This window comes from Patagioenas fasciata, chromosome Z (genome assembly GCF_037038585.1).
Source record: "Patagioenas fasciata isolate bPatFas1 chromosome Z, bPatFas1.hap1, whole genome shotgun sequence".
NCBI classification, from domain to species: domain Eukaryota; kingdom Metazoa; phylum Chordata; class Aves; order Columbiformes; family Columbidae; genus Patagioenas; species Patagioenas fasciata.
In genome coordinates this window covers 7610942-7638839 of record NC_092560.1, presented here as the reverse complement: position 1 = coordinate 7638839, position 27898 = coordinate 7610942, and the positions used below count along the sequence as shown (strand labels likewise).

General features: G+C 43.3%; 1 protein-coding gene and 1 long non-coding RNA gene across 6 annotated transcripts in view; one reads left to right on the top strand and one right to left on the bottom strand.

Annotated features, from left to right (window-relative positions):
- Window positions 1-675: 675 nt before the first annotated feature.
- LOC139826524 (uncharacterized) overlaps window positions 676-27898 on the bottom strand; it is a 40254-nt gene continuing 13031 nt past the window's right edge. Inside the window, exons 3-6 of one of the 4 annotated variants that reach the window (XR_011736640.1) lie at window positions 25532-25696; window positions 15228-15919; window positions 3755-12552; window positions 676-3225 (exon numbers count right to left, since the gene is read on the bottom strand). This is a non-coding gene — a long non-coding RNA (uncharacterized lncRNA). Of the gene's footprint in view, window positions 12553-15227; window positions 15920-25531; window positions 25697-27898 lie in introns of all 4 variants that reach the window. The other 3 variants (XR_011736642.1, XR_011736641.1, XR_011736639.1) reach the window with 3 other exon arrangements.
- CKMT2 (creatine kinase, mitochondrial 2) lies at window positions 1376-27898 on the top strand. Of its 2 annotated transcripts, XM_065861160.2 has the most exons (11): window positions 1376-1475; window positions 7419-7513; window positions 10388-10560; window positions 11864-12062; window positions 13232-13327; window positions 15612-15833; window positions 18297-18382; window positions 20759-20882; window positions 23246-23380; window positions 23725-23850; window positions 27679-27898. In XM_065861160.2, exons 3-11 carry the CDS (start codon window positions 10409-10411, stop codon window positions 27796-27798), a joined length of 1260 nt encoding a protein of 419 aa, XP_065717232.1. In that variant the 5' UTR covers window positions 1376-1475; window positions 7419-7513; window positions 10388-10408; the 3' UTR covers window positions 27799-27898. The 2 variants fall into 2 exon arrangements, with proteins under 2 accessions (XP_065717232.1, XP_065717233.1); XM_065861161.2 differs by lacking the exon at window positions 7419-7513 and having other exon boundaries at window positions 1383-1475.

Sequence of the window (27898 nt, the reverse complement as noted above, 5' to 3'; positions counted from 1 at the left end):
CACTGGCAAATAGCTTAAACATCTGCATAAGCCAGCAAGGCACTTCGGTTCATGGCATCATCTTCGAGGTGAAGGTCTTTGACTGTTCAAGGATGCTATGGAAAAGGCAGTCTTCAGTCAAATATTTAAAATGGGGGCCGTATTGCTGACAAGGAGGTGACAGCCCCTGCAGAAGAAGTGCTGGTACACAAAGGTCTGGATTAAATGCAGGCTGGGGGGCTTATAGCCAGAGCAGAAGATGAGACACAACCACAAAGGAAATCTCGCCCTGTACAAAGGGAAAAGCTGGTTTCTCTTTTCTTTGCCAGTTACTACTCACTATGTCGTGCTCATATTTCTGTACTCATGTTACCTCAAGAGATCCTCAACTGGATTTTTTTTTCCCTATCAATATCAGAAACATCGTGTTGGGTTGATAAAAAGCAGGCATGGCAAAAAGGGGGTGTTTCAAATACTTGGGAGTCCAGATGTATTAATCTGGAGTGGTTATATTGTTTTTAATTATGGTGGGCATGCATGGCTCTCATTAGTCCAAACAAGTCATGACATTTTGGGGGAGAGGTGTCTACGTTTTGGAAAGTTTCATAAATCTGAGTTGTGGGTTTAGGAAATTGCTATGTAAAATTCAAGGAATATTAAATGTACAAAAGATAAAGCATTTTAAAGTCTTGGAATTTTAAAAGCTGCACAATATTGGCCTCTGTGTTCCTCTGTCAGCCTTGAAAATGTTCAGCTTTTGTGGGAGCAGAGCTAGGTGGATTAAATTGATTATTCTTTTTTGCTTTCTGAACCATCACGTGTTATCTCTTTCAGCACTTTACCAGTATGTAGCTATAGTAGTTCTAAATGGGAGGGTTCAGACATCATCCTTTTACATTTCATGTTTCTGGACCCCTCTGCCTTACAAGAGTCAAGAACTAATGTCATGAATTAAACAGTAAAGGCTAAAGAAAAAATGCCCACAGTGATCTTGGCACATTCTGGGTCCCATTCTGCTCCGACCTATTTCCATCTGGGAAGCTTGCGGGTGGATTTCTCCTGCTCTCCCTGTCTCTCAAGAGTTGTTCAGGTAGGCAAGGCAGTCCAGCACAGAAGTTACACTTGACCTTTCTCTTTTGGCCATTACTAAATGGGTCATTGGGGGCAAAGCAGCGGAGGTGCATCTTATTGCAGTCAAGCATCTGGCCAACCATCTGCTGACATAACTTCTTCCCTTTGAGAAGCCTTTGAAAGGTGATGTTGCTGTCACTCAGCTCTGACATGCCCCCTCATTACGTCCTCAAGGGCACCAAGTGCGAGCAAATGTCACTCATGTAACCGGGTGAAATGGGATTGGCCACTGCAGCAATTATTTTTGTTTCCCTCACCTCCTTTTCCCCTCTCAAATTACCTGGGCTCCTGTCAGCGCACCAACTTGTTATTCCCTTTACACTGGGCTCGCTGCAGGCAGCAGGACGTCTACCTTCATCTTCAAGGTCAGTTTAACTCCCTGTACTGCTTTTCTCACCTCAAATGGTAGCGTTTTGAACATGAGGGTTATTAAAAATGAATTCAAAGCACCACAGGATGTGGTGTAATTTGGTCATAATTTATTGATTCGCATAACTACTTGGTGCAGGAAATATGTGTCAGCTCACTGTGCAGCTGACCCTTAAGCAAAAGTTTAAAGGAAAATTAAGTCCCTTTGCAGATGTGTAACAAGTTCAGAGAAAACACCTAATTCAATAAGCTCTTGGAGCTGTGGAGATGAGGGTTTTATACTGTAAAATAGTGTTGGATTGGTTCGGAAGGGCAAGCACTCCCAGCACCTTGGCTGGGCTTCTATAGGAGAATTTGGGCTTCTGAGTCTCACCAGGTGGGGTCTGATGGGTCAGTTTCAGCTAACAGAAATCAAAAATCATGCTGTTACTAACGGGTAGTTACTAAGGAGAACTTGTCTGATCTATGAAGAGTCTTTTCCATATCTTCTGTATTCATCTGAATCTATTCATAGATTCTTAGTTTGGATTTTTTTTGCTCCCAGATTATTAGATTTTTTAACCATTCACTAATCTTTGGCATTAAAAGGAGAAAGAAATGGAATCTTAATTTATTATTCATAGAGATATTCCATGGTGTGATTAAGGCACAGTTAGACTGATGTCTGCACTGAGATTGTTTCTGCACTCCAGAGATATTTTCTTAAACCGAGAAAGGTTCAACTCTTGCTCAGGGTGAGATATGAAAAACTGAAAACCACAACAACATTGCTTTATGAGATTTAATGTCTTAATTTATATCTTATCCTCTGAACCTGTAGAGTGATACCTCAAATCAAGAGCAACGTAAACTGTTTTCTGGGCATCTAAAAATGGTGTCTCACTTGTGACATTTATTGCAGATGTCTCTAAGGTGCCAGAAACTTCCGTAGATGGGCACAGAAAACTTTCCACTGGCATCCGTAGGCTTTAGCTCAAGCTAAGGATGACTCAAAGGAATTACTTCTCAGATATAAAAGACCAGCCTCCTTCTCCCTCCACCACGTGAAAGTTCAGCTCACTGCAGTGATACCGTTAGCTAAACGGCTTAACAGTTTAAGATGTGCGTATACATTATCTGTGATTACAAGCCCATGTGAACTTTAGCTATGACTCTGCCATTCCTCTAAAATGTCGCTCAGGATCACATGGTGTTGCAATTAATACCACCCATGACATGGTTTAAATATTTAATCTAGTTCTATTTCTGGAAATGTCACTGTAACCCTTGTACCTTCCTGCCCTCCTTGGCTAAAAGCACATGTGCTGCCTGGTGTGAAATACAGGATAACCAATACCTGTGTTCAAATACATTAAAGGAAAAACGGAGCTGACAACTTCCTCTTTAAAAAAAGTTCAAGAAAGCAAAGAATTAATAGCAAAAGCATTATTTTTAAAATACTGAAAATAGTAATAAATTTTACATGTTCCTTAAAGGGTTAAGAGGCGATTTGTGCACTTCTGATGATTCTCTCGCCTTTGAAGTCCCCAGAGAGGGATGCAGCATCCTCACCAGTGTGCAGATCCCAGGATTACTGTGTGCGATGGGACATGGCCAAGGCAGCTCGAGAACACTGGTAGTTGTGAATCAAATGTCCCAGAGACCCTCTGCACCCTCTGGCTAGAGCAGCAAGGGGGGTTTTGCCGTGTCACAGTTTTCTTAAGTTGTTGATTTAAAAGAAGAACCTTTTTAGTGTCAGTGAGGAACCTGCAGTAGAAAAGACATGTTTAGTGTGGAGACTACTGTCATCTTTAACAGAGGATTTAATATAGCTGTATCGTGAATATGAGGGAAACTGGTTTAAGGCCCTGAAATAGGCATTCTTCACCTTTTTTTTCACACTGGCATTCAAACTGTGGTTACAAACAGATCCTCCACTTTAAGTAATACTTGCAGTCCTTTGGACTGTGCCTCAGTGAGCATCAGACTTGCAGTAGCAACTTCTGCTAAATCTTGCTGCTGGCTTTTGTCTCCACCTTCTGTGGATGGTAGGTGATACATACATGAAAATGCAGTTTTAAAACCAAAATACACTCCTGGCAAGACATTAATGTCCTGAAGACTGGTTACAGGTAGCTGAGCACATCCTGGGGGACAGCAGAGAGTTAAAGGCTGTGACCTCCAAGATCATGACCTTTCAGACAGGTTTTGCTGATCTGCTGGCCGTAAGTCATCACGACGCATTGGAATACTGCTTTGGAAAAGTCAATGCCAATTTCCATCTAAATTTGCTTACCCTTTATGGTGCCAATGTGGCAAGAGAACAGGAACGAATAAACCTTGTTTTTGCAGACACTTAACACTACATGCTCTACAGCTTAGTGGCTGTTACTTCAAGTCAGTGTCGCATTTCCTCCTCTCACAATTAACCACAGCAGACATTGATCCGCAAGATGACTTGTAAGGAATTAATCAAAACTGCTCAGTGTAGGAGGCAACCTGGTGCATGAGGGACACACAACAAGTTCTCCTGAGCCAACTGTTCTGTGTTTCTTCTCTCCTGTACAATAGTATCTTCCCCACGTGACAGAACAAGTACAAATGACCTTGGAAACAAAACTTCGAAGGACTAGTTGCCAGTGACAAATTCCACTCTCAGAGTTACTGAGCGATGCTCCATGCCCTGCCCTTGGGTCAAAGGCATGTGTAATCCTGGAGGGACACAAAAGACATCTTAAATAGTTATCATGAGCCAAAGCCAGTATCCAAAGTATGAGCAGAATGACGTAATAAGGGGAAAATGGACAAGGCAAGTATTCTAAGCATTTTGTAAAGCTGTCAGATTCAAACACTGTGAGCCATCAAAGTGTCTTGTAGCACACTTGACTAAAAAGAAAAACAAAACAAAACAAAACAAAAACCCTTGCCTGCCACTCTTCTTGTAGAAAATCTACCTGGTGCTGGCTACCAGCTGAGACATGTATATCTTACCCTCCACCTTCACCAGCTAAAGGTTACTTAGGTATGGGCACTGCTGCAGATCACGCCATCTGCAAAGGAAAGGGAGACAGACGTGGTGTAAGTGCTGGGTGACAGTGGAGTAGATCAGACCTGACCGTGCTAAGGAAAATCAGGAGATAAATGCCCTTACTTTACTTCATTGCATGAAGCCATTGACCTTGGCACTCACTTGAGAGAGTCCGTGAGCCAAACCCAAGTGATGCCACGTGCAGCAGAAGCAGATTCACCCTCCCAGTTACACCACGGCTGGCATCACACTGCTCCTGGAGTCCATTTTTTGTATTTCACTGAGGCATTTGAGAAGCTCATCCTCTTCCCTCCCTCATGCTCCCTGCCCACTCTTCTTTCCGTCAGCCTGCAACATCAGTGCTATCCCAATCTCTGGACTTGAGCTGGCACTCCAGTGTATATTTTCAAGCGTTTTATCCAAGTGACACCTGTTTGACGTCTCATGTTATGAATCCTAAAAATGTCCTTAAAATCTATAAAATAAAATTATTAAACTTTCAAAAAAAAAAGTGTTGTGTCCAATATCACAGAAGCTAGATCTTGTTTGGACAACTGAAGAAGAGATGTTTGGAAAACTGAAAATGAGGAGGCCTAGAGGCAGCTGTTACTGTCTTATGTGTTACCAAAATAGAGTCCAAGTTCACATGTAGATTGTGGTGCGTTGAAAGAATGTGAAACTGCTGCAAGGTTGGTGAAGTTCTAAACCAATTAGCAGAGAAATGATTTTTAAATAGAAAACCACAAATTATAATTTGGAACCATTTAAGATTATTTTATCAGTGCATTCAGAATCCCACAACAGAGGATAAAACTCTATCAGGAACCATTCCAGTTTAAAGGGAAGGTGGAAATAATGGTAAAAAAATTGATGGGACTGATAGAGACTTTGGTTAATCAGGTTCCTTCTATTCCAAACAGCCCCATCACATACTCTTACTCTGAAGAGTATCTATGTCCATATCAGATGTAGTTCCCTGGCTTCTTCTTCCTTACCCGCGGTTCAGGGGACAGTGTGGTCCTCATAAGGAACCAGCACTTGGCAGACAATAACCACAGTGTCCACTTCTAGTGAATCACCGCAGTCCCATGGGGCTGATAAGATCTCCAAATGCAAAAGCTATTTAGTAGGGAGACCTGGGGACCTGGTGTGACCATTACTGGGATGAAAGGACTGTTCTGGTGTCAGGAGGATGTTGAGGAGGAAACAAAATGGAAACAGTTCAGGGTAGAGCCAGGTAGTGATTAATAAATTTGAAAATACGATAAAAAGCAGATGGAGGGACATAAAAAAGAGCCAGCTATTAGGTAGCTGCATGTGGAACAAATAATGAGTAGAAATTTCTACAACAAACTGATAAAAGTAGTAACAAAAGTCAGTGATCCAAACTGAAGACAAACAAATACAAGCCAAAAATAAGAGTTGTCTTTTGTTTTTCAACTCAGGTTGATTAACTATTAGAACTCCTTTATCTTCTCCAGACCATTCTCTCTCTAGACAGTTTTGGATGCAGGATGGATGCTTTCCTAATGCAGATGCTTTCCCTCCAGCATGCCTGATCAGTGCAGGCAGGCACTCCATTCCTTTTCAAGGGTTAAAATTGATAATCACAAAAGTTCTTCCAATCTTCAAAAATTATTCTTTCTCTTTCACAGCTGCGCTACAGTAGCACTACAAGCACCTACTAGAAAACTGATTTTCTATCATCATGGGCACAAGGGAAGACCCTCAGGAAACTCCTAAAAAAGAAAAGCACACAATTTCATTTTTTTAGGCTGTGCAGTGTCTAAATTTCCCTGATCAATGTGAAATCTCCGCAGTGGAGGCCTAAGGATGGTCTGCAGTTAAACCTGAATCACAGCATGGTATCTCTGGTAAAGCATTCTTAGAAAAATCTTCTGCCTTTCATGACACCTTTGTCTGGAGTGATTACATTTCTCTGAACCCACAGAGGTGGTGATGGTGCGAACTTATTGTTAGTGTAGGTTAACATGTTCTGTGGGGAAAAAAGCCCTGAATCTGTCAGGTATTTGAGGCCAGATTTGACAAATAGCTTTGATGAGAATTTTTTTTTAATTCAAGACCATTCCATTCAGACTCTCTTGAAATGGATCTTTTTGAAATGTTCACTTTGAAGCAATACCTTACTTAGAAATCATGCTGGTTTTAGAGAGGAAAAAAATGAAAACCAAACCAAAATGGTCTTCTTTCCTGTCAGGTATCGTGTCTTTTTCATCATGTACCCTCATTATGAAAAAACTTTGTTTGATGAACTTGTACACCAGGTTTTTGGGCAAGTTCATTTGTGCTATTTTGATTGCGTGTGGACTACCTGTGCAAGGCACAACATGGGCTCGGTTTGTACTGCAGTACTATATGTATTTATATTCTGAGCTACAGCCCACCCTTGTGGCAAGACGTGTCTATTGAATTAGGATTTACACTGGTTTGATAAAAGGATTACAGTCCCTTTCCCACAGCAGTCCAGATGATGTTTATCTTCTCATAAGAAACAGTAACTTCCATGTTCCCTTAGACCCTTTGTGTTTGATAGTCACAAATGATGGTCTGACGCTGCAGTCAGGAGGTCCTACCTAAGGAGCAGAAGATAGACCAGCTGTCATCTCCCAGTTCCTACAGGCAGCAGCCACGGGATGCTATGATTGATGCTTGTCAGGTCACCCTCTCAGCAGAGTCACCTCTTCCGCAGAAGTGACTGGTTTTAAAAACCTGAGTCCCTTCCTGGTAAAGACAGAAACCGAACTTCTGCTTACAGATCTGCAAAGTTTGGGGAAGAAGATGTTTGGATAAGCAGTGCTGAGCTTCAACTGTAACGAGAGATGTATAGTTAGACATTTGTTTAAAAAACAAGCAAGCAAACAAACAAATAAACAAAACCCCTGTCTTATTCAGACTTTTTTCTTTTTTTTAGGTAGTCACCGCAGGCTGTGGCATCTCCAGTGTTCTGGAGGAGAACTCCTTTCTCTCCAGGGGACTTTTAAGAGCTGTTAGACAGGCATCTGTCAGGTAAAGTAGAGCCTGCCTCTGGGTAAGAGAAACCTTTTCTGTGATCCAACAATGCAAGAATGTCCTGGGGGACAAGGCATGCAGCCACGATGGAAGATGACATTGCCAACAAGAAAAATACTTGCCTTATGGGACTTTATTCAAGGAAAAATACTTCATGAGCATGAAATATGCCTTTGATCAGGTGTCCAAAAGTCAATCATTGTGTCCCAAGGGTACAGATGTGTTCGATGTATCAAACCCCAAAAGGGTGGGAAAACTGCTGATGCTGCCTGAACGAGGAAGGAAGGGACAGTGCTGAGAGGGATTAAAGCTTGGTATTGCACATCCAAAGAAAGGCACAGATAAGAGTGGGGAGGTGGTAGTCATACTCATTCAGAAGGAGTAAAGGTGGAATTTCCCTGCTTCCCAGATGAGTGGCACAAAACGTTCACCATCTGAGTTACCAAGGAAGTCTTTTTGTCTTTTCAGCCTGGTTTCTTTTCCCCCGGGTTCATCTCGTTCTTTTTTCCAGGTGGTTTATTTCTCCTTCTGTTCGCAGGCTGTGATTTCTGTTACAGCTCTACATCTCAGTCACACAGTGTAGCTCAGCCCGAAAGCCCAGGGTGCCAAGCTACCCGCAGCCACCCAGGCTGTGGTTTGCCCACCACATTCTGCAGGTTTGTTCTGCTCAGCTGCTCTCAGGATCGGGCACTCTCTTACTCAATACCTGTTGCAAGGGCAAGCTGAAGGATACAAGAAGCACTGAATCAGCAGCTAAACAAACGTTAGCTTTTAACAGCTTCAGCGAGCAAAGATTTTCCCCCAAGAAAATCACAGAGAGCAGCTTCTAGCATCCTTCACTCTCACAAAGCTCCTGTGATCTTCTCAGGTCCTCCAGCACAAATTAATTCCAGGTCCTCAGCGAAATGCATGCTGTGTTTGCCCTTCAGTCCCAGACCACAACACTGTGCTAATTCAGAGAGTAACTTTCTGGGTGGGACACTGTTTCTATCCGTTGTGCACCCTTAATCATCGGAAAAGGCTTGAATGTAGAAAAACACGCAGCCAGTCTATCAATAGCAGCTGTTGCAAAGGACGGGACTTCCCTGCCACATTGCATTGGTACCAGGAATGGAGGTTATGTGGAAGCAGCAAACAACACAATGCAGCCTTGCCAGCAGATAGTACGACCTGGCTAAATACAATGAGCTATCTAGGGCTGCTGGCTTTACCTGCTGGGTTGTGGTACATTCTGTAGTCAGTAGCTGCACTGCTCTTGTTATTTCTGAAGCATTACAATTATACTGTTGTGCCTCACGCTTCTTTCTAAATATATACTGTACATTATTCCTCTGATTTAATCAGAGGCATGGACCAGACATGTCCCTCAAAGTGACACAGGACTTAGAGGCTCACAAAAAACCCAAGCTGGTGGAGATGCTGATGAGTGCCTGAGGTCACTGAAGTCATAATGTCATTGTCTGCAAGGGGATTTTCAATACGGCTTCTAGTTTTCAGGACAGGATTTTGACTGCCAGCCAATTTCTTGCAGCAAATGTAGCATCTGTGAAACAGAACTATAAATACATAGAGCTGCTGTGAAAATACATGTATTGTTTCTCAGACAGTTAGGTATAACAATAATAGTTCTGTGCAGATTAGTCATCAGCAAATATTTCCAGAGTGTAGAATGGGGATGCTATACTGTGAAAAGGCACGAGAACGAGCTGCTAAATACACAGAAAAAGCAGCACTCCATCATAAACCTCATATTTTACTTTGACTTACCGTCAAACATTCTCCCACTTCATTTTGGGAAGGGGGAAATCCTGCTGCAGTCAGGAGATTCTGTCCTAAACGAATTCATGGACAGAGGAAGCCATTCCCAGAGATAAGATAAGGCTACTACAGTGATCTGTCTCTTGTCCCAGCCCGGGGTCAGCACATATTTCATTATATTCTAGTGCTGTGGAACTGATTCTCGAGGACTTTGAATAGCTGATGAAATTGCAATATATTCCTAATAGGGAAAAAAAAGCCTCCGTGTGTGGTCTCTCCCCATTTCTGTTTCAGGGAAATTCTTTCAGTTGTTGAGGGGGCAGGTGGGAAAGGAATTTCTGTCAATCAGCCAGCACCTTCCTCTCTATTTAGATAAATGTATATTGCATTTCAAGGATATGGAGGAGACAGAATAACAAAAATCAGGAGTAAAACTGTTTAAACAAGATACAGGACATGAAACAAATGACTCTCAGACTTCAAAGAATGGCAGAATAGTTTGGGTTGGAAGGGACCTTTAAAGGTCATCTAGTCCACTGAGGATTTTTAGGTCCTTAGAATATCGCCCTTCTCATGATGATGACTTCAAGCCTACTCCAAATTTATTTATGTGGGAAAATAAAAAAGCACAAAATACTTAACAACTCAAACAAACACGAAAAAGGTATGAGAGTTTCTGCAGGTAATAGCGATGAAAGGAACGGCCCGGCCAATGTCACATCCTACCACAGGTGACTGTACCTTATTGTACCTTTTCGACCACTGAAAAGATGCCAAAAAAAAGATGCAAAAAAGTGTTGTTGCTACAAAGAAAGCTAAAAGGTTCAATTATGTCCCTAAATCACTGAAACGGCTAAAATATTCAGAGTGTTGGGTTTAGAACTGTGTGCTCAATACAGCACCAAAAAGTCAACTGTTTCCCAAATCTAAGGTACAGGTATAGAAATAATACATATACACACCAACCACTTTTCTCAACACCCTACAGAAGTGCAAACCAATAACAAAAATAAATGTCTTCTTTTATAGGGCTACCATTAAAAATGAGCATTTATTTGTCACTGGTACTGTACGAGGACTTACAGGTTGACGTTGGGCTGTCTTCTCTTCCAGAGTCCGTATCCTCCGAGGGGAATGGCTAGCACCTTCTGCCGTCTCCTGGCTGGCCGTGCAAGCACTGCACTCTTTGCAGCTGCAGGCACAGGGGTGATAACCACCGGGTACCTCCTCAACCAGCAAAATGTGAAGGCTGCTGTCCAGGAAAAAAGGAAACTCTTCCCTCCGAGGTGAGCACTTGGGGTTAGACAGATGGCTGGGCCCAGCACCACGTTTAACTCTCTGGAGGCAGAAGATCCCCGTCAAAGCTGCAGGGTCCTCACGTGGTTGCACCATCTGTGTGTCTGTCCATGGGCTGTGTGGACTGACGACCTGACAAACAGCACCCTTTCTTGATAACCCCAGTTGTAGGTAGAAACAGCAATGGATTTCAAGACCACAAAGCCGGGATGTGTGGTAGCATTGACACTCACACAAAAAAAAAAAAAAAAAAATCATTGCCAAATGATGAGAAGCCTAAAAAATGTTTCAAATTTTAGACAGAACACTAAATTAGTACTTATGTTATCCCATCAGCTGTCAATCACTTTGCAGCTCAGTCTACTGCACTGGCTCATTCCATGGACTTTACCACTAGGAAATGTGGAAATATTTCCATTATGCAAGTAGTAAAGAAATCTCCCATATAACTGCTGTATTTGAAATACTTCTGCTACAAACTGGCTGGCTGATGCTTAGAAACTAATTACAGATCTTCTGCTGTGTACATTGACTTTGCTGGCCATACTTATGAAAAACAATACGGATCAGGCTCTAACCAACTTTTTATCTTATTTTTTTAAGCAGTGAATAGTATCCTAGTTAAAATATATTCTTTCAGAAATAACAGAGTTGTGCATAAAGTAAATTGTTGGCAGTACAAGGTAGATATGGTCTGACTCAGTTGAAAGTATGCCTTGCTAAAGCATAACATCTTCATTTTCCTTGACTTAGTACACCATGCACCCTCTGTAAATAATAATGCCATTAAAGCAAACCTAGACATTGTAGAAGAACAAGCTTCCCTGCTGATATAGAACAGACAGTCTCACGGATGTCCACAAAGCTGTGAGAGCACCTGGGCTCCGAATTACAAAGAACTTCTCCAGCTAAACTTAATTCCCTTCCTACTTGAACAAAACAATGCTAGAACTTTTTTATTTTGGAACAAGAGTGTCTCGGCAGAGACTTAATGGAACTTGATACACTTTCAGGACTCATTAGGATTCATTATCCTGGTGATCCTCAGCAGCAGAAAGCTGCAATTGCCTGTCGATGTGGCAGCCCACCAGTGTGCCATGGGGGGCACTTCCAGTTACCTGAATCCTCCTCCTTCCCTAAAATTCAATGCAACATATAAATGGAGAACTAATTATACTTTTAAACCATGCTGTGTACTCTGTATCTCACAATCCTGTCAAAACCTTCATAAACCAGCAAGGATTAGTGCTCAAAGGTGCCACATTAATTGCTTGGGACTTTTCCTCTCTCCAGCGCGGACTATCCGGATCTCCGCAAACACAACAACTGCATGGCCGAGTGCCTCACCCCGGCCATTTACTGCCGGCTGAGGGACAAGATGACTCCCAATGGCTACACCCTGGATCAGTGCATCCAAACCGGGGTTGACAATCCTGGCCATCCTTTCATTAAAACTGTGGGCATGGTTGCAGGTGATGAAGAATCCTATGAGGTAAGACATTTCCACAATAACTGTTGTATTTGGTTCAGCTTTCATCGTTCACGAGAGCTCCTTAGGTGAAGACAGATTCCTGGTAGGATATGGGCTCCCAAGATAAATTGTGTCTCGAAGAGTATGTAAGTGTGAGACCATGAGCTTGTGATTTCCCTACTCTTCCCCATTAGCAAATGCATGAACATCAGATGTTACTACAGGTGCCCTCTCTCTGCAACGAAAATTAATAAAATGTTCCTCCTTGGGACCAGCTGCTAACTGCTTCCAGCAGCTGCCCACCTTCCTGCGAGTAAACTTAGTTTATGGTAAAGCTATGCAACCCTGAGACACACAAAATAAAGGTAATGTGGAAACTACATTGTGGAACAGCAGAGGCAGAAGTGAAACAAAAATGTCTTCTGGGAAGCACCAAACATCATTAAGCCACAGCTTAATCATGATGAAAGCTGAAGATAGACAGCATTAGGATGGGCAGGTTTATTTGACTCTGGAATAAGAAAAGAGAAGAAAATCCTTATTTTTTATTGATCTCTGTAGTCTCCTTCCTTCAGTTTACCATACAATGGTACCTATCGCTATACAGTCTCCTAGTAACATCTCAAACACCGGGGTGCAGAGGATGGACTGGGACATCTGGCATTCTGGACTATCAGTGCCTGTCATTTGGTTTACTCATTTAGATGTGCCATTGCTTCTCATCTGCATGATGGTGTGGTTGTGGTCATGTCGACACACTTGAGCCAAGAGGCTCTAATAAGGGCTTCAATCCCATAGCAATGAAGACATAGGGTATTCCTGCATGACCCAAGAAGAAGAGGCAAGCTGCTGGGGGATCCTGAGTGTGTTTTCTGGTTGGTAATACATCCTGAAACCTAATCTGGTTGCCACCACATCCAGTACCTGCCTCTGATAGCTAGAGTAAGCTTGTAACTTAAGTATGGTGCAATTGTACCTTCTTTTTGTTGTGAAGATCAGAAACCACTGCAGAGCACTGCCTAGGTCAAAAGCACCCCCTTTTCATATTTAGCTCTGTCTGCATTTGCAAAGACTTCTTTACATCTGTTCCCCAGGAGCCTGTGCCAGGAGACTTCTCCTGTGGCTGAAGCTGGTGCATTAAATGTTTCTGTGATGCTACAGAGTCTTTCTAGATTCTCTTGTTTCCATAGGTGTTTGCTGAAATTTTTGACCCTGTCATTAAAGTGAGACACAATGGCTATGATCCACGGACCATGAAGCATCACACGGATCTGGATGCATCCAAGGTAGGACTGAAATAAAATAATTAAGAAATGAAGGTTCAGGGTTGCTTCTTACAGTGATGATATTGCATGTAATAGCACTTCTCTCTTTCCCCATCCAACTCACAAGGCAGTAATTTTAGGGACCAGTTAAGCAATCTGGACACCCATAAATCCATGGGTCCAGATGGGATGCACCCACAGGTGCTGAGGGAGTTGGCTGAGGTCATTGCTGGACCACTCTCCATCATCTCTGCTAAGCTGTGTGAAACGCGAGAGGTGCCTGAGGACTGGAGGGAAGCAAATGTCACTCCAGTCTTCAAAAAGGGCAAGAGGGAGGATCCAGGTAACTACAGACCGGTCAGCCTCACCTCCGTCCCTGGGAAAGTGATGGAACAACTTATCCTTGGTGACATGTCAAGGCATATTGAGGATAAGAGGGTCATTAGGGGCAGTCAGCATGGCTTCACCAAGGGGAGGTCGTGCTTGACCAACCTCATAGCCTTTTATGAGGACATAACCAGCTGGATGGATAATGCCAAAACAGTGGATGTGGTCTACCTTGACTTCAGTAAAGCATTTGACACAGTCTCCCACAGCATCCTCGCAGCTAAACTGAGGGAGTGTGGACTGGATGATTGAGTAGAGAGGTGAACTGTGAACTGGTCAAAGGAAAGAAGCCAGAGAGTCGTGGTCAATGGGGCGGAGTCCAGTTGGAGGCCTGTGTCTAGTGCAGTGCCTCAAGGGTCAGTACTGGAACCAGTATTATTCAATATATTCATCAATGACTTGGATGAGGGAATAGAGTGATTGTCAGCAAGTTTGCTGATGACACCAAGCTGGGAGGAGTGGCTGACACGCCAGAGGCTGTGCTGCCATCCAGAGACCTGGACAGGCTGGAGAGTTGGGCGAGGAAAAATGTAATGAAATAGAACAAGGGCAAGTGCAGAGTCTTGCATCTGGGCAGGAACAACCCCAGGTTCCAGTGTAAGTTGGGGAACGACCTGTTGTAGAGCAGTGCAGGGGAAAGGGACCTGGCGGTCCCGAGGGACAGCAGGATGGCCATGAGCCAACACTGTGCCCTTGTGGCCAGGAAGGCCAATGGTACCTGGGCTGGATTAGAAGGGGGGTGGTCAGTAGGTCAGAGAGGTTCTCCTCCCCCTCTACTCTGCCCTGGTGAGACCACATCTGGAATATTGTGTCCAGTTGTGGCCCCTCAGTTCCAGAAGGACAGGGAACTGCTGGAGAGAGTCCAGCACAACCACGAAGATGCTGAAGGGAGTGGAGCATCTCCCGTGTGAGGAAAGGCTGAGGGAGCTGGGGCTCTGGAGCTTGGAAGAGACTGAGGGGTGACCTCATTAATGTTCATAAATATGTAAAGGGTGAGTGTCAGGAGGATGGAGCCAGGCTCTTCTCAGTGACAACCAATGATAGGACAAGGTGCAATTAGTACAAACTGGAACACAAGATGTCTCATTTAAATATAAGAAGAAACTTCTTCTCAGTGAGGGTGCCAGAGCCTGGCCCAGGCTGCCCAGGGAGGTTGTGGAGTCTCCTTCTCTGCAGACATTCAAACCCCCCTGGACACCTTCCTGTGTAACCTCAGCTGGGTGTTCCTGCTCCGGTGGGGGGATTGGACTGGATGAGCTTTCGAGGTCCCTTCCAACCCCTGACATTCTGTGATTCTGTGAATTTTAGGGTTAAGGGAAGTGGGATGCCACTCGTGGTTCTAACAGCAAGATGGCTGCATCCCTACCTGGTTCCTCACAGAGGCATCAGTCTCATCTGTACAAAGCATTTGGGCCACAGTCTCACTTAGCACTGTGGGTCTGTTTATGAGCTTACAGATAACCCTGTGTCCAAGGGCTGGAATGAAAGCAGGCATTGACTCCACTGTGCCCACATACATGTGAGCAGACCTTACCTGCTGTTTAATATTTCCTTCATAGTTCAACGGCTCTGTGGTATAGCATCTTCTTGGGATTTTCTCTTTCAGACAATCTTGTATACCGGCCTATATCTGTATTTCCAAAAGCAACACAGATTCCTTTATATTTTGAGACCATTAAGGACTGGCTGGTTACTCTGCCACATCCATTCAGCCAAAGAAACTTGTTGTTCCCAAAAAAAACCCTTCCTGGTGCCTGAAACTCCAAGGGCCTCCGGAGCATTTGTGTTGTCGTGGAGAGGTCATCATGCCTGGGCAGAAAGATGTCCCTCTTTTTGTATGATGGAATTTGCTGTTTTTCTAATGGTGGATTACAACACAAGGAACTGTGTGTGAACCGATGAAACGTTCTTCCCCCAGATCACCCATGGTCAATTCGATGAGCGCTATGTCCTCTCATCGCGGGTGCGGACCGGCCGCAGCATCCGTGGGCTCAGCCTCCCCCCTGCCTGCACCAGGGCCGAGCGGAGGGAGGTGGAGAACGTGGTGGTCACCGCGCTGGCCGGGCTGAAGGGAGAGCTCTCTGGCAAGTACTACAGCTTGACCAATATGTCCGAGAGGGATCAGCAGCAGCTTATCGATGTACGTATAGCTCCAGTGCTGGCACCACTTTCATTTACTCTCATTTTATCTTGACCTTTCTTCGGGGTACCTGCTTTCCTGTGTAGCTAAGGAGGATAATCAGAGCATTAACCCAGTGTTTAATGGTCTGTTGATATTTTTAATATAATACAAATCATCCAGGGTCTACATTTTGGATAAAAGTACACACTGTGCAGGTACAAAAAGTGGAGTTATATTCCAGATAGCAAGATCTGTTTAAAATCAAATACACATGGCAGCTGTCAACTCTTTGGACAAATAATGAACTGAATTCAGGACATTTTATTGGTCATTCCCTTGACCAAAGATTGATATTTTCTATACTAACAACCATTCTAACTAAAAAGATTGGATTGGGATAACCATCATGTTTTATCTGTTTTCTGGACTGTTGGGGTGGGAGGCTTTGGCTGTGATTTCTTTATGTCAAAACTACACTAATTCTAATCTCCCCAAAATGGCTGTAGCCAACTGCACCCAGGTGACCTTTTCCCAGTCCTGAAACTGTGTTTAAGGACTTGAAGGATCAGGCCCATAACAAGAGTTTTCATTGTCACACAGATGGAAACACAAGGATTTTCATCATGGATTTTGTCACAGCATGTGACATGTCAAACAAACCTCGAATGTGCATTTTAAGTATCCAAAGGAATGGCTGTACCCTGTTAGCTATATTCATGGCACATTAATCCATAACATCAACCAAAAGGGAGCTGATGAAGTAACATAACTATTTATAACCTTGGAACTAGGTGTCACAGTCTGGATTAACCAGGAGTTAAGAATTTATGTAAGGTCAGTAACTTTTTAAATTGAATGTCCTTGGTAATAATGTTTATTGACAAGATGTTGATGGCCTATTGCAAGTTTTATTTCATTGCCTTTTTCACCAGGAGAGAGCTCCTCAGAAAACAGTGGTCGAAATGGGAGCATGGAGAATATAATTCCTTCATGGTTTAAAGCTGAATCCTTTGGGAAGTGGAATAGGCTTCACTGATTCAGCATTTAACTTTGTTTTATTTGTTTTCATGGTCATTCATACAAATTTATAGAAATCAGGGCACTGAATGCTGTAACCTCAGATTCCATCTTTAACTCATGCCATCACTCAGCTCCTCCAGTGCTTCAGTACCCTGAACCTCTATGTTACCAGGCCTTCCACCAGCCTTTAATAAGCACCATCTGCTCTCTGTAAGATCAAATTACTTCTACCTGAATGCCATTCAGCACAGAGGCATTTGGTACTTTGCAGATTTGGCCATATGCACGTAAGGGAAACTAATAATCCTCAGCTCTTTTCTTGCAAAAAAAGGAATTTTTCTTTCAAGAGGAAGAAAGAGGAAGCTGAGGAAGGAAATGTTGTGTCCCTGTGATAAACAAAGAGAACTCTATAGCTTTCCTTTCTGTATGGCTGGGGTTCTGGCTGCATCATGTCCATCACAGGGTAATCAAAGATGAAAACTTAAAAGTCTCCTATAGGGGGAAAAAAAAGCAAAGCATATAAACTTGTCAACCAGGTCATATTTATTCTGGATACCTTGCATCACTATTCTTGGTTAAACTCTAGATTTAAAACAAACAAAAACCAAACAAACAAATCAACAAACAAACAAATAAACGCCGCAAACCACAAAACCAAACAAAAAACCACAACCAACCAAAAACCTCAAAACAACGAAAAACAACCAGCCCCCCCAACATTTGATATGGCACTGTTTGAGGAATTCAGAACTAATACGTTTTCAGCACACACATGAAAATCAAATACTGATTTGCTTTGGGGGAAAAAAAAAAAAAAGAAAAAAAGCTCAGTTAAAAACAAAAAGTCTAAATCATCTGGAATGTGGCAAGTCAGTGGCACAGCAAGTGCTACATTTATTAAATCAGAAATAGCATCTCTGTTAAGGAACAGAACAAGTCTGTGATTCAGAAAGGTCAAGCTCAGCACTGATTTAATTCCTACCTTGACTTCATGCTCAGAATAAATTGCTAAATGCTGGAGAAATAACTTTTCAGAACTAGCATTTTTAATTTTTTTCCGTCTTTAAGAACTCGCTGCCTTCTCACACCCTGACACATGTCTGTGTGCACAAAACATCTCTGGTCCTAGCAGTCAGGTCCCTCCAGAGAACCCTTTGGTGTGTGTATGTGGTATTAGGTCAGGACCTCACATTCCTTCCCATATTTGAAAAATATTTCTGGCAAAACATGGTTATTTTACCAACGTCAGTGAGAATCTGCAAGATTCAAGAAGATCACCTGGGTAAAATGCTTTTATTTTTCAGAAGGAACCAGATTCACAGGCTGTGCTGTGATTTACTTGTATGTTGATTGCCTTCACACAAAATGTGTTAGGCAGCGTTATACCGCTTCCTTGAATAAAACCTGAATTTTGTTTTGTTTTCTCTTTTTCTCTCTCTTCGGGCCCATTTTGGTGTCCAGGATCATTTTCTCTTTGACAAGCCAGTGTCCCCCTTGCTAACGTGTGCTGGGATGGCACGTGACTGGCCAGATGCCAGAGGAATCTGGTATGTTGTTTGACATGTAGAATTCTGTGTCGTGTTTTAAAGACTGTATTACAAATCTCCTTGCTTGCCCTAACCTTGCAGATGCTCTATGCTCATACTCACAGCACGTTCAACTTGATTTAAAAAAACAACCCAAACAAAATTCGGTAATGAACAACAAGATGGGTAACACATTTATATTCAAGAAACCATCACTAACATCATCCACACAACACAGTATCATGGGCATGGCTCTTTCTTTGGGGTTTTATCTCAGTTTTTTCTCTCTCTAGATTAAAATTTGAGAAAGAGCCCCTGAGTCACCATGTGGTTGGCTAATCTGAGGTGACAAAAGCAGCTCCAACACCAGTCTGCAGCCATGCTGTCAGCTGGGAACCACCGGCCACCCCCTGCGTGACACCACACTGCAAACTCCTGTCCCCCTCCTCACTGTCAAGAGACAGAGCATTATTTTAATTCCCAGAGCTGAAAGTAAACCTTTCTTTCCAAATGAACTGAGCAAAAAGGAGATATAGAAGTTGAATTTCCTATATTCTTCTAGGTCTGTTTCTACTTTGGTAACACACTTGACATATTTTGTGCCCCGAAGCAATATTTTCAGGGGAGAGAAAGGGATAATAGCTCCAAGATCAGTGCACACACCTGCTAGCAGAGGATGGGGCAGCTGTGCAGTGCATAGCATCTGCATCCATCCCCGTACACTTCTAGGCAACACCACATGTTAAAATTCTGAAAAATTAGGCTAAAAAGGATTCTGAAGAATCACCTAGTCTATCTCCTTGCCATAAGCAGCTTCAGAACTTTCAGAAAGAATGGGAATTTATGTGGAAAAAAAAAAGCCCTAGCTGTCCTCCAAGCAGTGTATGATGGTACTGGCTCATGTTCAGAATCAGAGCCAGTGTTACTGCAATGAGCTAAACGTGATTTCTGCTGGGGAGCAGGCGCTGTGAAACCCGATCAGATGTGAAACCTGATGACCTGTGGGAAATCTGTGAGGATTTTTTTATTTGAACAAGCTACAGATAACCAGTCCCTGTTTAAATCTGAGGAGGATGAAAAGGAAAAATCTGAGATATCCCACAGTATCCACATACAAACAGAAGTACCAACAATATAAATACTATCCAGGGACCTCGTGAATAAAACAGATCTGGATTTAGCTTGTTTTACATGTGAACTATCAGGTAGAATGGAAAAATTAGTATGACTGGAAAGTATTCCAGTATGCCACATTTGTAAAACCTGCCTTCTCTTACAAGAAATTGTTGTCAAAGGGCACATGTTCTGGAAGTTGTTTTGCTTATAGAGATTGTGATCCTGTCCATTTTATGGCCTGTCGGACTACTCCCACTGCCCTCACTGGTGATGACGCCAGGGTCAGGCCAACCTTGGTGTATTTTGAAAACGCTCCCGAGCATTTGTGCGTGATCAAAGACAAGCTAACTGCACCTCAGGTGACTGTAATGTCTGGGCAAATGCTCGGTGTTGCACCAGCAAACTTCAAGTACAAAAAAAGAACGCACTCACAGTAGAAGAACAGCTGAAAGTCAGGCTCTCAGTGAACTTTAACTTCCAAATTTCACACCCTTCAAACCTGGTGATATTCCACTCTTTGTACAAATGAGTCTGATCTCATCCATCAACTTCTGCGTGATGTAGAAATGCTACAGGCAGAAGAGGGAGAAAGTAGACGAGAAGGCAGGACAAGCGACCTCAGGCTTGACCCAGCACTTAACAAACCTAGCCACAACTGGTCTGCTTGAAGCACGAGTGAGTATCTTCAGGCGTTTTTATCTTCTCTGACAAGCCAGCATCATTAACGCGCTGCCCAGAAGCAACGTGCAGCTGCTGTCCTCAGACTCGTCACTTGACTGATGTGGCAACACAACACTACCAGGCGATACAGAAGGCACTGGGATTTGATTTAGGGGAGAATACAATTAAGTAAGGACACATTGCTTGGCCCCCAGCAGCAGGTAAATGCTGTGTTTTTTTCCTAGCTGCAGGGTATTCTAAGAACAATGAAACTCGCTGGTGACACAGGATGCAGAGCTTGGCTTCTCCCTTTGCTGCACCTCCCAGCTGTGCTTGTGCTAGAGAACAACATGTCCTTCCTCACTCAGCACCATGGCAGTGTGTTGTGATGAGAAAAACTGCTCTTCTTGCTGTGCCTGAGAAGCCCACATAATGCCATTGGCACGGGGGATCCACTTGTGAAACCATCTCGAATCCCTGACTCCGCAGAACAATGTTATTTTGCTGCACTTAACCTCTCCACAGTCCTGAAAGACTGTGATAAAACCAAGCATACTGAGAATTATTTTTCAGGGCTTGTGTTTTTAAACATACTTTTTTTTTTTTCCCCCCCTCAACCAGGCATAACAATGACAAGACGTTTCTCGTCTGGATTAATGAAGAGGACCACACCAGGGTGATCTCCATGGAGAAGGGTGGCAACATGAAACGAGTGTTTGAAAGATTTTGCCGTGGTTTAAAAGAGGTAGAATCTCAATGAATTTACTCTTCCTGCTTGTTATGGTTGGGCTGTTGTCAGCATTGCTTACCGTGGTTCATACATAACTAACATCTCCACAAGCAACAAAATACAGTAGCACCTGTCCACATAGCAACCCACACTAATGCAGTTAAAGAAGGAAACATGGGCAAATTGCTAGCTGAGTTGTAGGGATAAATAAATAAATAGTCTTTGTACTTTTTGTATTAAAATCTCCAGCACAAGGTGGCTGAAGAAATATGCCCTTTTGTCACTTTGTGCCTGCAGGCTGTGGGAATTCATAAATCAAGCATTTTATTTGGATTGCTTATTTTGCTTGAACCAAGAGTTTATTTGGCTCAGCCTCTTGGTTCTCATCCTTGGTGTTGAGAGCAGAGCGGATGCTGCTGAGCTTGTGCACAGGATTAAGGGCTTAGGACCCCTGGGCTCATTTCGGGGAGATACGAGGCTTTGTGATTAAAATACTAAAAACTGATAGCCAGGGTTCCTGGTCTAGCTATTCATAAAGACAAATAATCATGAGATGGTGTGTGGGTTAAAACAGCTTTGTCTAGGCTATCCAGGTACGACTACAAGTTGGCTCCAGCCCAGTGCACTGCTGTGTACAGCTGTGGCACAGAAAAAGTTGCTTTAATAGAGAAAGAGGATTTTACTGTCTCCCACAGGCAACACAGCTAGGTGCACTGGGACAGGTGACATGACCAAACAGTACTCACCAATACTCTTGTCCACATCATTCCTAGTTCGATTGCCACAACAAATGGCATCCTGGAAGTTAAACTATGTCAGATTGAAACTGGCTTGAAATTGTCATCAAAACTGTAAGAATTTCAAGTCGCATGAAATTATTTCTCCCCATGGGGGTCCTTGGCATGCTCACTTCACCTTAACTGTGAAGGAACAGCATTTTTCTCCATCACACTGCTTTTCTTCCTGGGTATGGAAATGCATGTTGGGCCAGCCTTGGACCACTCCTTCATTCTTCTTACCTTGGCGAAACAGCCTTTCTGTCTCTCTAGAGACATCTGTGTCTCAGGAAAGCCCAGCAAGTGCAGAGCTGATACAGCTGTGCAGCACTGCCATATCACTTCACAGCCCCCCAGCCAAAAAAAACCAAGGCCAAGTAGGGACAGCAGGGAACTACAATCTCATCATTGCAGAAGCAAAGCAAGTTCAGAGCATGGGAAAGTTTGAGTACATAGTGGGTTTGGGAACACAGAATGCACCTAGTGTATGCTTCTTTGGCACTGGGGTGGTTAACTGGAACCTGCTAGGTTTCCAAGGTATACCCATGAGACAACGTACTGGTGGTGGCCCAGGTGACATGGTTTGTGGATGCTGCTCCCAGCTTTGCCTCTGCTACTGCGCTTAGCTCACGTTCAACAGAGGTGGACCTACGGACCTGGCCATGGGAAGTGATCAGACAGGTTTGGGAACTGCAACCAGAGCAAGTGCCCAAGGCAGGAGATCAGGTCTAGTTTTCCACCACCAATTCTGCTGTCCTCTCAGAATACAGAAATTAAGAGAGTCCTTTATTCTGTATCCTTCTGCAGAATGGAAGTATTCACCTATAGTTGCAGAGGTCTTGTGAGCATGAGCTCGTTTCTGTATCTGATTCTCCTCTTCAGGAGAAGTGAACTGAAATTGTATTTGGATTGCAGAAGTCCAAGAAGTATAGATGAGTGAACAAAGTTCCAGCCTATTCAAAGGTCAATAGACCCTTGTGATTTTTATGGGGATGGTTATTTCACTCTCCTGTCTAATATGGTCAGATATCCACTAATTAAAAGTATCATATACAAGCTATGTTGTCTCTTTATAATGGAAGTATGGCTGTTAATATTAGGCATTTAGAGGTATCCTTTCCTGAGAGCCATAGCATCACCTTGAAAATTACACAAAACACAGCTTCATCTCCTTTTATTTTTTTGCTTTGTAGTGTTTCAGACTTTTGGGCTTGTGTGTGGCAACCTTGCTCCAAAAATACCAAGGTTGGAAACACATTGTAAAAACTGTAATCCTTATGTGAAAATCTGGCTTCATGGCCTAAGGCTATGACAGGGAGCTTTGTGATTACATGACAAAGAGTTTGCAAGCTAGTGATCATGAGAAAATTATGAAGAAATCCTTGTAATATGCAGTGGAGATCTTGGTGTCTGATGAATGCAAACATTTGCATCGGATCCAAACCAGGCTGTACTGGGGTGTAAATTTATGCAACTCCACTGGTGATACTGAAGCTCATGATCAACACAGATATCTGGTGAAAAGAATCTCAGTTATAAGCATACATCTTAAAATAATACATTTGTATGCTGCCCTTTTCTTTTGCTTTTTTCCCATCACAGGTGGAAAGATTAATTAAAGAACGGGGCTGGGAGTTCATGTGGAATGAGCGTCTTGGGTATGTTCTGACCTGTCCTTCCAACCTGGGAACTGGTTTGCGCGCTGGAGTCCACGTCAAGCTGCCCAAGCTTAGCAAGGTATGTAAGTCATTTAAAAAGCCAGTGACAAAGAGCAGCTCTTCTGATTTATGAAGGAACAAATGGAAAATGACAGCTTACAGTGACTGCATGTTAGCATGATGTGTAACAAGGTCGCAGGGATAACGCAGAACTAACTGAGCACACTTTTATTCTGCAAATTATTATATTTGTTATGGAAATTAATATACTCAGCAGACAGCCGCCAAGACAGGCTGTAATCCAAGGACTGAGAAAACTATCTGTCTCTGCCATGTCTTTCTGGAGATGCTATTAAGTTATGCAATGATTCAGCGCAATCTGCGGGGTAAAGGGCAATAGCTCTAACCTATTTCTTCTGATAGGATCCCAGGTTTCCAAAAATCCTGGAGAACCTGCGTCTGCAAAAGCGTGGCACTGGTGGAGTGGACACGGCAGCTGTAGCAGATGTGTATGACATTTCCAACCTGGACCGTATGGGTCGCTCAGAGGTAACCTGTTCATTTTTTTTTCTTTGCTTTTTAGCTCAGATCTGTACTGATATGAGTCAGTTTCCCTCTGGTTGGGTTCGCTCCACTGACCTCAGTGGAACTACTGCAGTTTTTACCCCTGATGAATCCAGTCCAATGGAAATGTTTACTCAAAGAAAAATTACTAATGTGCATCAAGTGTTTGACAAGTATTCCTGCTACAGCAATGAAAAAAACAACTCTGACTTGCTTGCACCATGATCTCTGTTGAGAGCACACAGGTGCTGGCAAGGTTTGGTTTTGGTAACAGATATCCCTCAGGATGATGTTTCTCAGCATCACAGCACAAACTCTCAAGACCTTCATGCTGGAATGCCCAGCTCTGAGATCAATGCCCAGCAGTCTCTGCATTCCTGAACATGAGACATGTTTATGAGTTGTACAGTGGGCACTGAGCTATCTTCTACACATTGGGCAACATCTGCTGTGCCTGCTGCAAAATGTTGGTGAAAGAAGCAGGGAACGAGTCCTCATCCACATGGGGAATCAGGCACTGGAAGCAAGACTGTTTAAGGCATTGTGTTCCTTTCAGTATTCTGTCACACACCTTTTGCACAGTTAGAAAGCAGGTTAAGGCCAGTCCTTGCACTCCAAAATAACGGAGGAGGAGCTGCTGCCATCTTCACATGTGCTGTGTGGCAACAAGCAGAGGACATGGGAGAGCTGTTTTTAAATCAGGGCAAAAATTCAATAATCAGCTCTGAGCCCTCCCTGTTGGGCTGTAGGCTACAGCAAATCGGCCCATCTCAGACATTTGTTTTGAAACTATCTCAGTCTGAATGTGTATTTGTTGAGCCAGAGAGCAGAAATTACCCTACGGCCTGGCAGTAGTGCTGCTCTGCTGGGAAACTCCAGTCCCAGACTTCATTCCAGTTTCACATTTAAGTGTTTTATAAAGCAGAACAGCTCCTAAGAGCAAACCTGCTGGAGGATGGGGGAGAAACAGCCGTTGTCAGAGCTGCAGCCTCCTCCCGCAAGTTCTGCCAGAGCCAAACCCTTATTCCAGGCCACAGGCTGTAAGTCTTGTGGCACTACTACAGCTTCCCTTTCTTCACCAAGACCAAGGCTGTGTTCGCCCTGGGCCACATCAAGAGCAACGAAGATAAAAATTTACATTGCAAGACCCTGTAAATCCAGTGATTTGAGTACTCCACTGGTAGATCAGAAACAGAGGTTCAAACTTTCTGTCAAACATGTTTTCCACCCGCCAGGCATGTGCTGCAACCTCTCAGCTACAGTCAACTGGGTGGGCCCTGGTGGGACCACTGAAGATCCTTTTTCTCCATTGGCAGTGCAACACACGATTTGGGCTCAGATGCCAACCTGCTTGTACGTGTCTGGATTTGAAGGGCTGTCTGCTTCCCCAGTAGCAAAATTTTAACTACCTTGGGCTGCAAGTTAAAAGTCAAGGTCAAGGATAAGCACATTACCAAGATGTGTTTATCCACAACAGTGCAACACCAAGAGGCTTTGGCAGCTTAGATATGGATGCAGTTTGGTCCCAGTGTTGCAGCCCTACACCTGAGTTCAGCCTGATCTTTGGTAGGTTTTCATAACACAAAAATAACCCTGGGAAAATGCAACTGGGTTACAACTAGATTCAAACTGGTCCCCAGATAGCCAGCTTCCCTTCCTCGCTCACCTTGGGTGTCTGGCCTCTGGGACAGAGCCATGTCAGGTCTTCGGTGCATTCTTATCCAGACTTGCCCTTGAATGTCTTCACAGCCAAGGGGCATTTGGACAGGTGCGTGGAAATTTTAAAATTTTGTAGTTTGGTGCAGGAAGCTATGTTCCTTTTGATCTAGACCTGAAGAAACAGAAGTGAAAAGCTATTAAGCTGTATTATTTGCAAAAGCAGTACATGACAAAGACATTTATTAATACCTGAAACATCATCATGTGTGCTTTATACTAAAATAACACTAATAATACAAAAGGATTACACAGCATGATTTATTATATGAATTCTACTGACAGATGATCTAAACCTACAAATTTTTACTTATATGAACACTTCCACTGAAGTCAGTGATGCCTCATACAGCAAGGATTCAAAAGATTAAGCCAACAGATAAGATACAATCCCTACCTTTAAGATTTTGAAATCTAAATAAGACAAGACAAACTAAAGGGGATAGAAATGTTTTATTATAAGACATATTTTTTTCAGTATATAATAAAATAAATTCCATTATGTGGTAAATGTGTTTGCACAACTGAATTATGTTCCCAATTGTCCAAGATAAAATTGCTTGTATTTTTGCTTTGTTTCTGTTACTGGTCAATGCAAACTTAATATGAAATTCCTTTTCTCCTGGAGGCTGCAAATTCAGACCTCTGATTTCCCAACACAGCTGGTCTGTGTAAGACAATAAAATAAAGTGCTAAGCCACTGAAATGCTTTATAGTAAAAACAAATCCATTGAAAATCAGCAAGTGTTACAATAAAGAGACAATGGGATTTAGTCTTTGAATTCAGTTTTAACAAACCAGTCATTTAATGTTGCTAATGAACTGGTTCCTGAAGATTAAGAAAAATCAGTGCTGTAGCTTGCTGGCTAGCAATACCACAGGGCCTATGGTCCTCGCATGTCATCGCCTGGGGAGAAAGTCTGCTGGGAACAAGGTACCTTGTATTGTTCAGTAATTTTAGAAAAGGTTACAAAGACATCACTAACCACTGCCACATAAAACTACAAATCTTGGTGTTGCTCTGGGCCAGGAGCTAATTCCTCCCCTGCCAATGTAAACCAAGAGCTGAAAACAAAAGAATGATGGATGATGTAGAGCCAGAATGAGTTTAGGATGGGAGTCTCTGCTTCAGAGATGTGGGTCCTGGGCTTGGCAAAACGGCCTCAGCAAAGCCAGCATGCCTGGCAGCACGACTAGGACGTTTCCCCACAGCTAGCAAATAACTGCAGCAGGTTCATGGTCATCTGTAGGGGAACTTAGGGTCCTGAGCCATCCCTGTGAAGAAGTACAAGACTTTGGTTTGACGAGCTTTCTCAGGCAGTCTAAAGGATGTGGCTGAACATGTAGTCCTGGTCACCCTTCCAGTCCCAGCCCTGTGAAGGACTCCAACCCTGTGCCTCCAGCAGCATTCCAAGCTGCTGTGAATTTGGGGCAATGAACCCCTGCCTTCCTCTCCTTGCACCACCATTCTAGTTAGTTTCCATCTGGCTCTGTCCTCGTATAAATGCTCCTCCAAGTGCAGGGGTGGTACAGGCTTGGGAGCTCGAAAGACAGAGTAAAAGCATTTACTCCTTAAGCGAGAACTGCCCAGTGATGCTGAGCACTCACAGCACTGCTGGTTTTGTTTCTTCATCCTCCTACGTGAGTGTGGGGAACCCTACAGAAAGGCACCGTGACATGCGCCAGGTATTGCCTCAGCAAACATCTGGGGAGGATCCTGCATCCTCATGCTGGTCACATTCGGAGTAGGTCTCCCAACTCATGCTTAAACATTTTATTTAAGCACTTCCTTTTGTTTGGTTTCTTCCTACAGGAATATGAGAATGAGTAGAACTTGGTGGAAATAACTTTAGGGGCCTATTTGAAAATTTATGTTGTTGGTGGATCAAACTCCAGGCAAACACAAGAAGGGAATTACTATGGGTTTCCACTGGACCAGCATGACCTACACTCCCTGTGCAAAGGGTGTGTGACCTCTATGCTGTGACCCTCCTTACTTACAGCTTTACTTGCTGTCATTTCAGTACATGCCAATCTTCCCTTCATCTAGCATTAGTCAAAGCTTCTATTACCACTATTTTCTTTTTCTTGTTGTAGGTAGAGCTAGTCCAGATTGTCATTGATGGTGTCAATTACCTCGTTGACTGTGAGAAGAAACTGGAAAGAGGCCAAGACATCAAAGTGCCACCACCACTGCCTCAGTTTGGGAGGAAGTGATCTTGCTACTGATGGTAGCAACTAATGGGGATAAAGGCTGCCATTCTGACAGAAAGGCACCTCTGTATAAATAACTTGTGTAATAAAACACTACCTGATA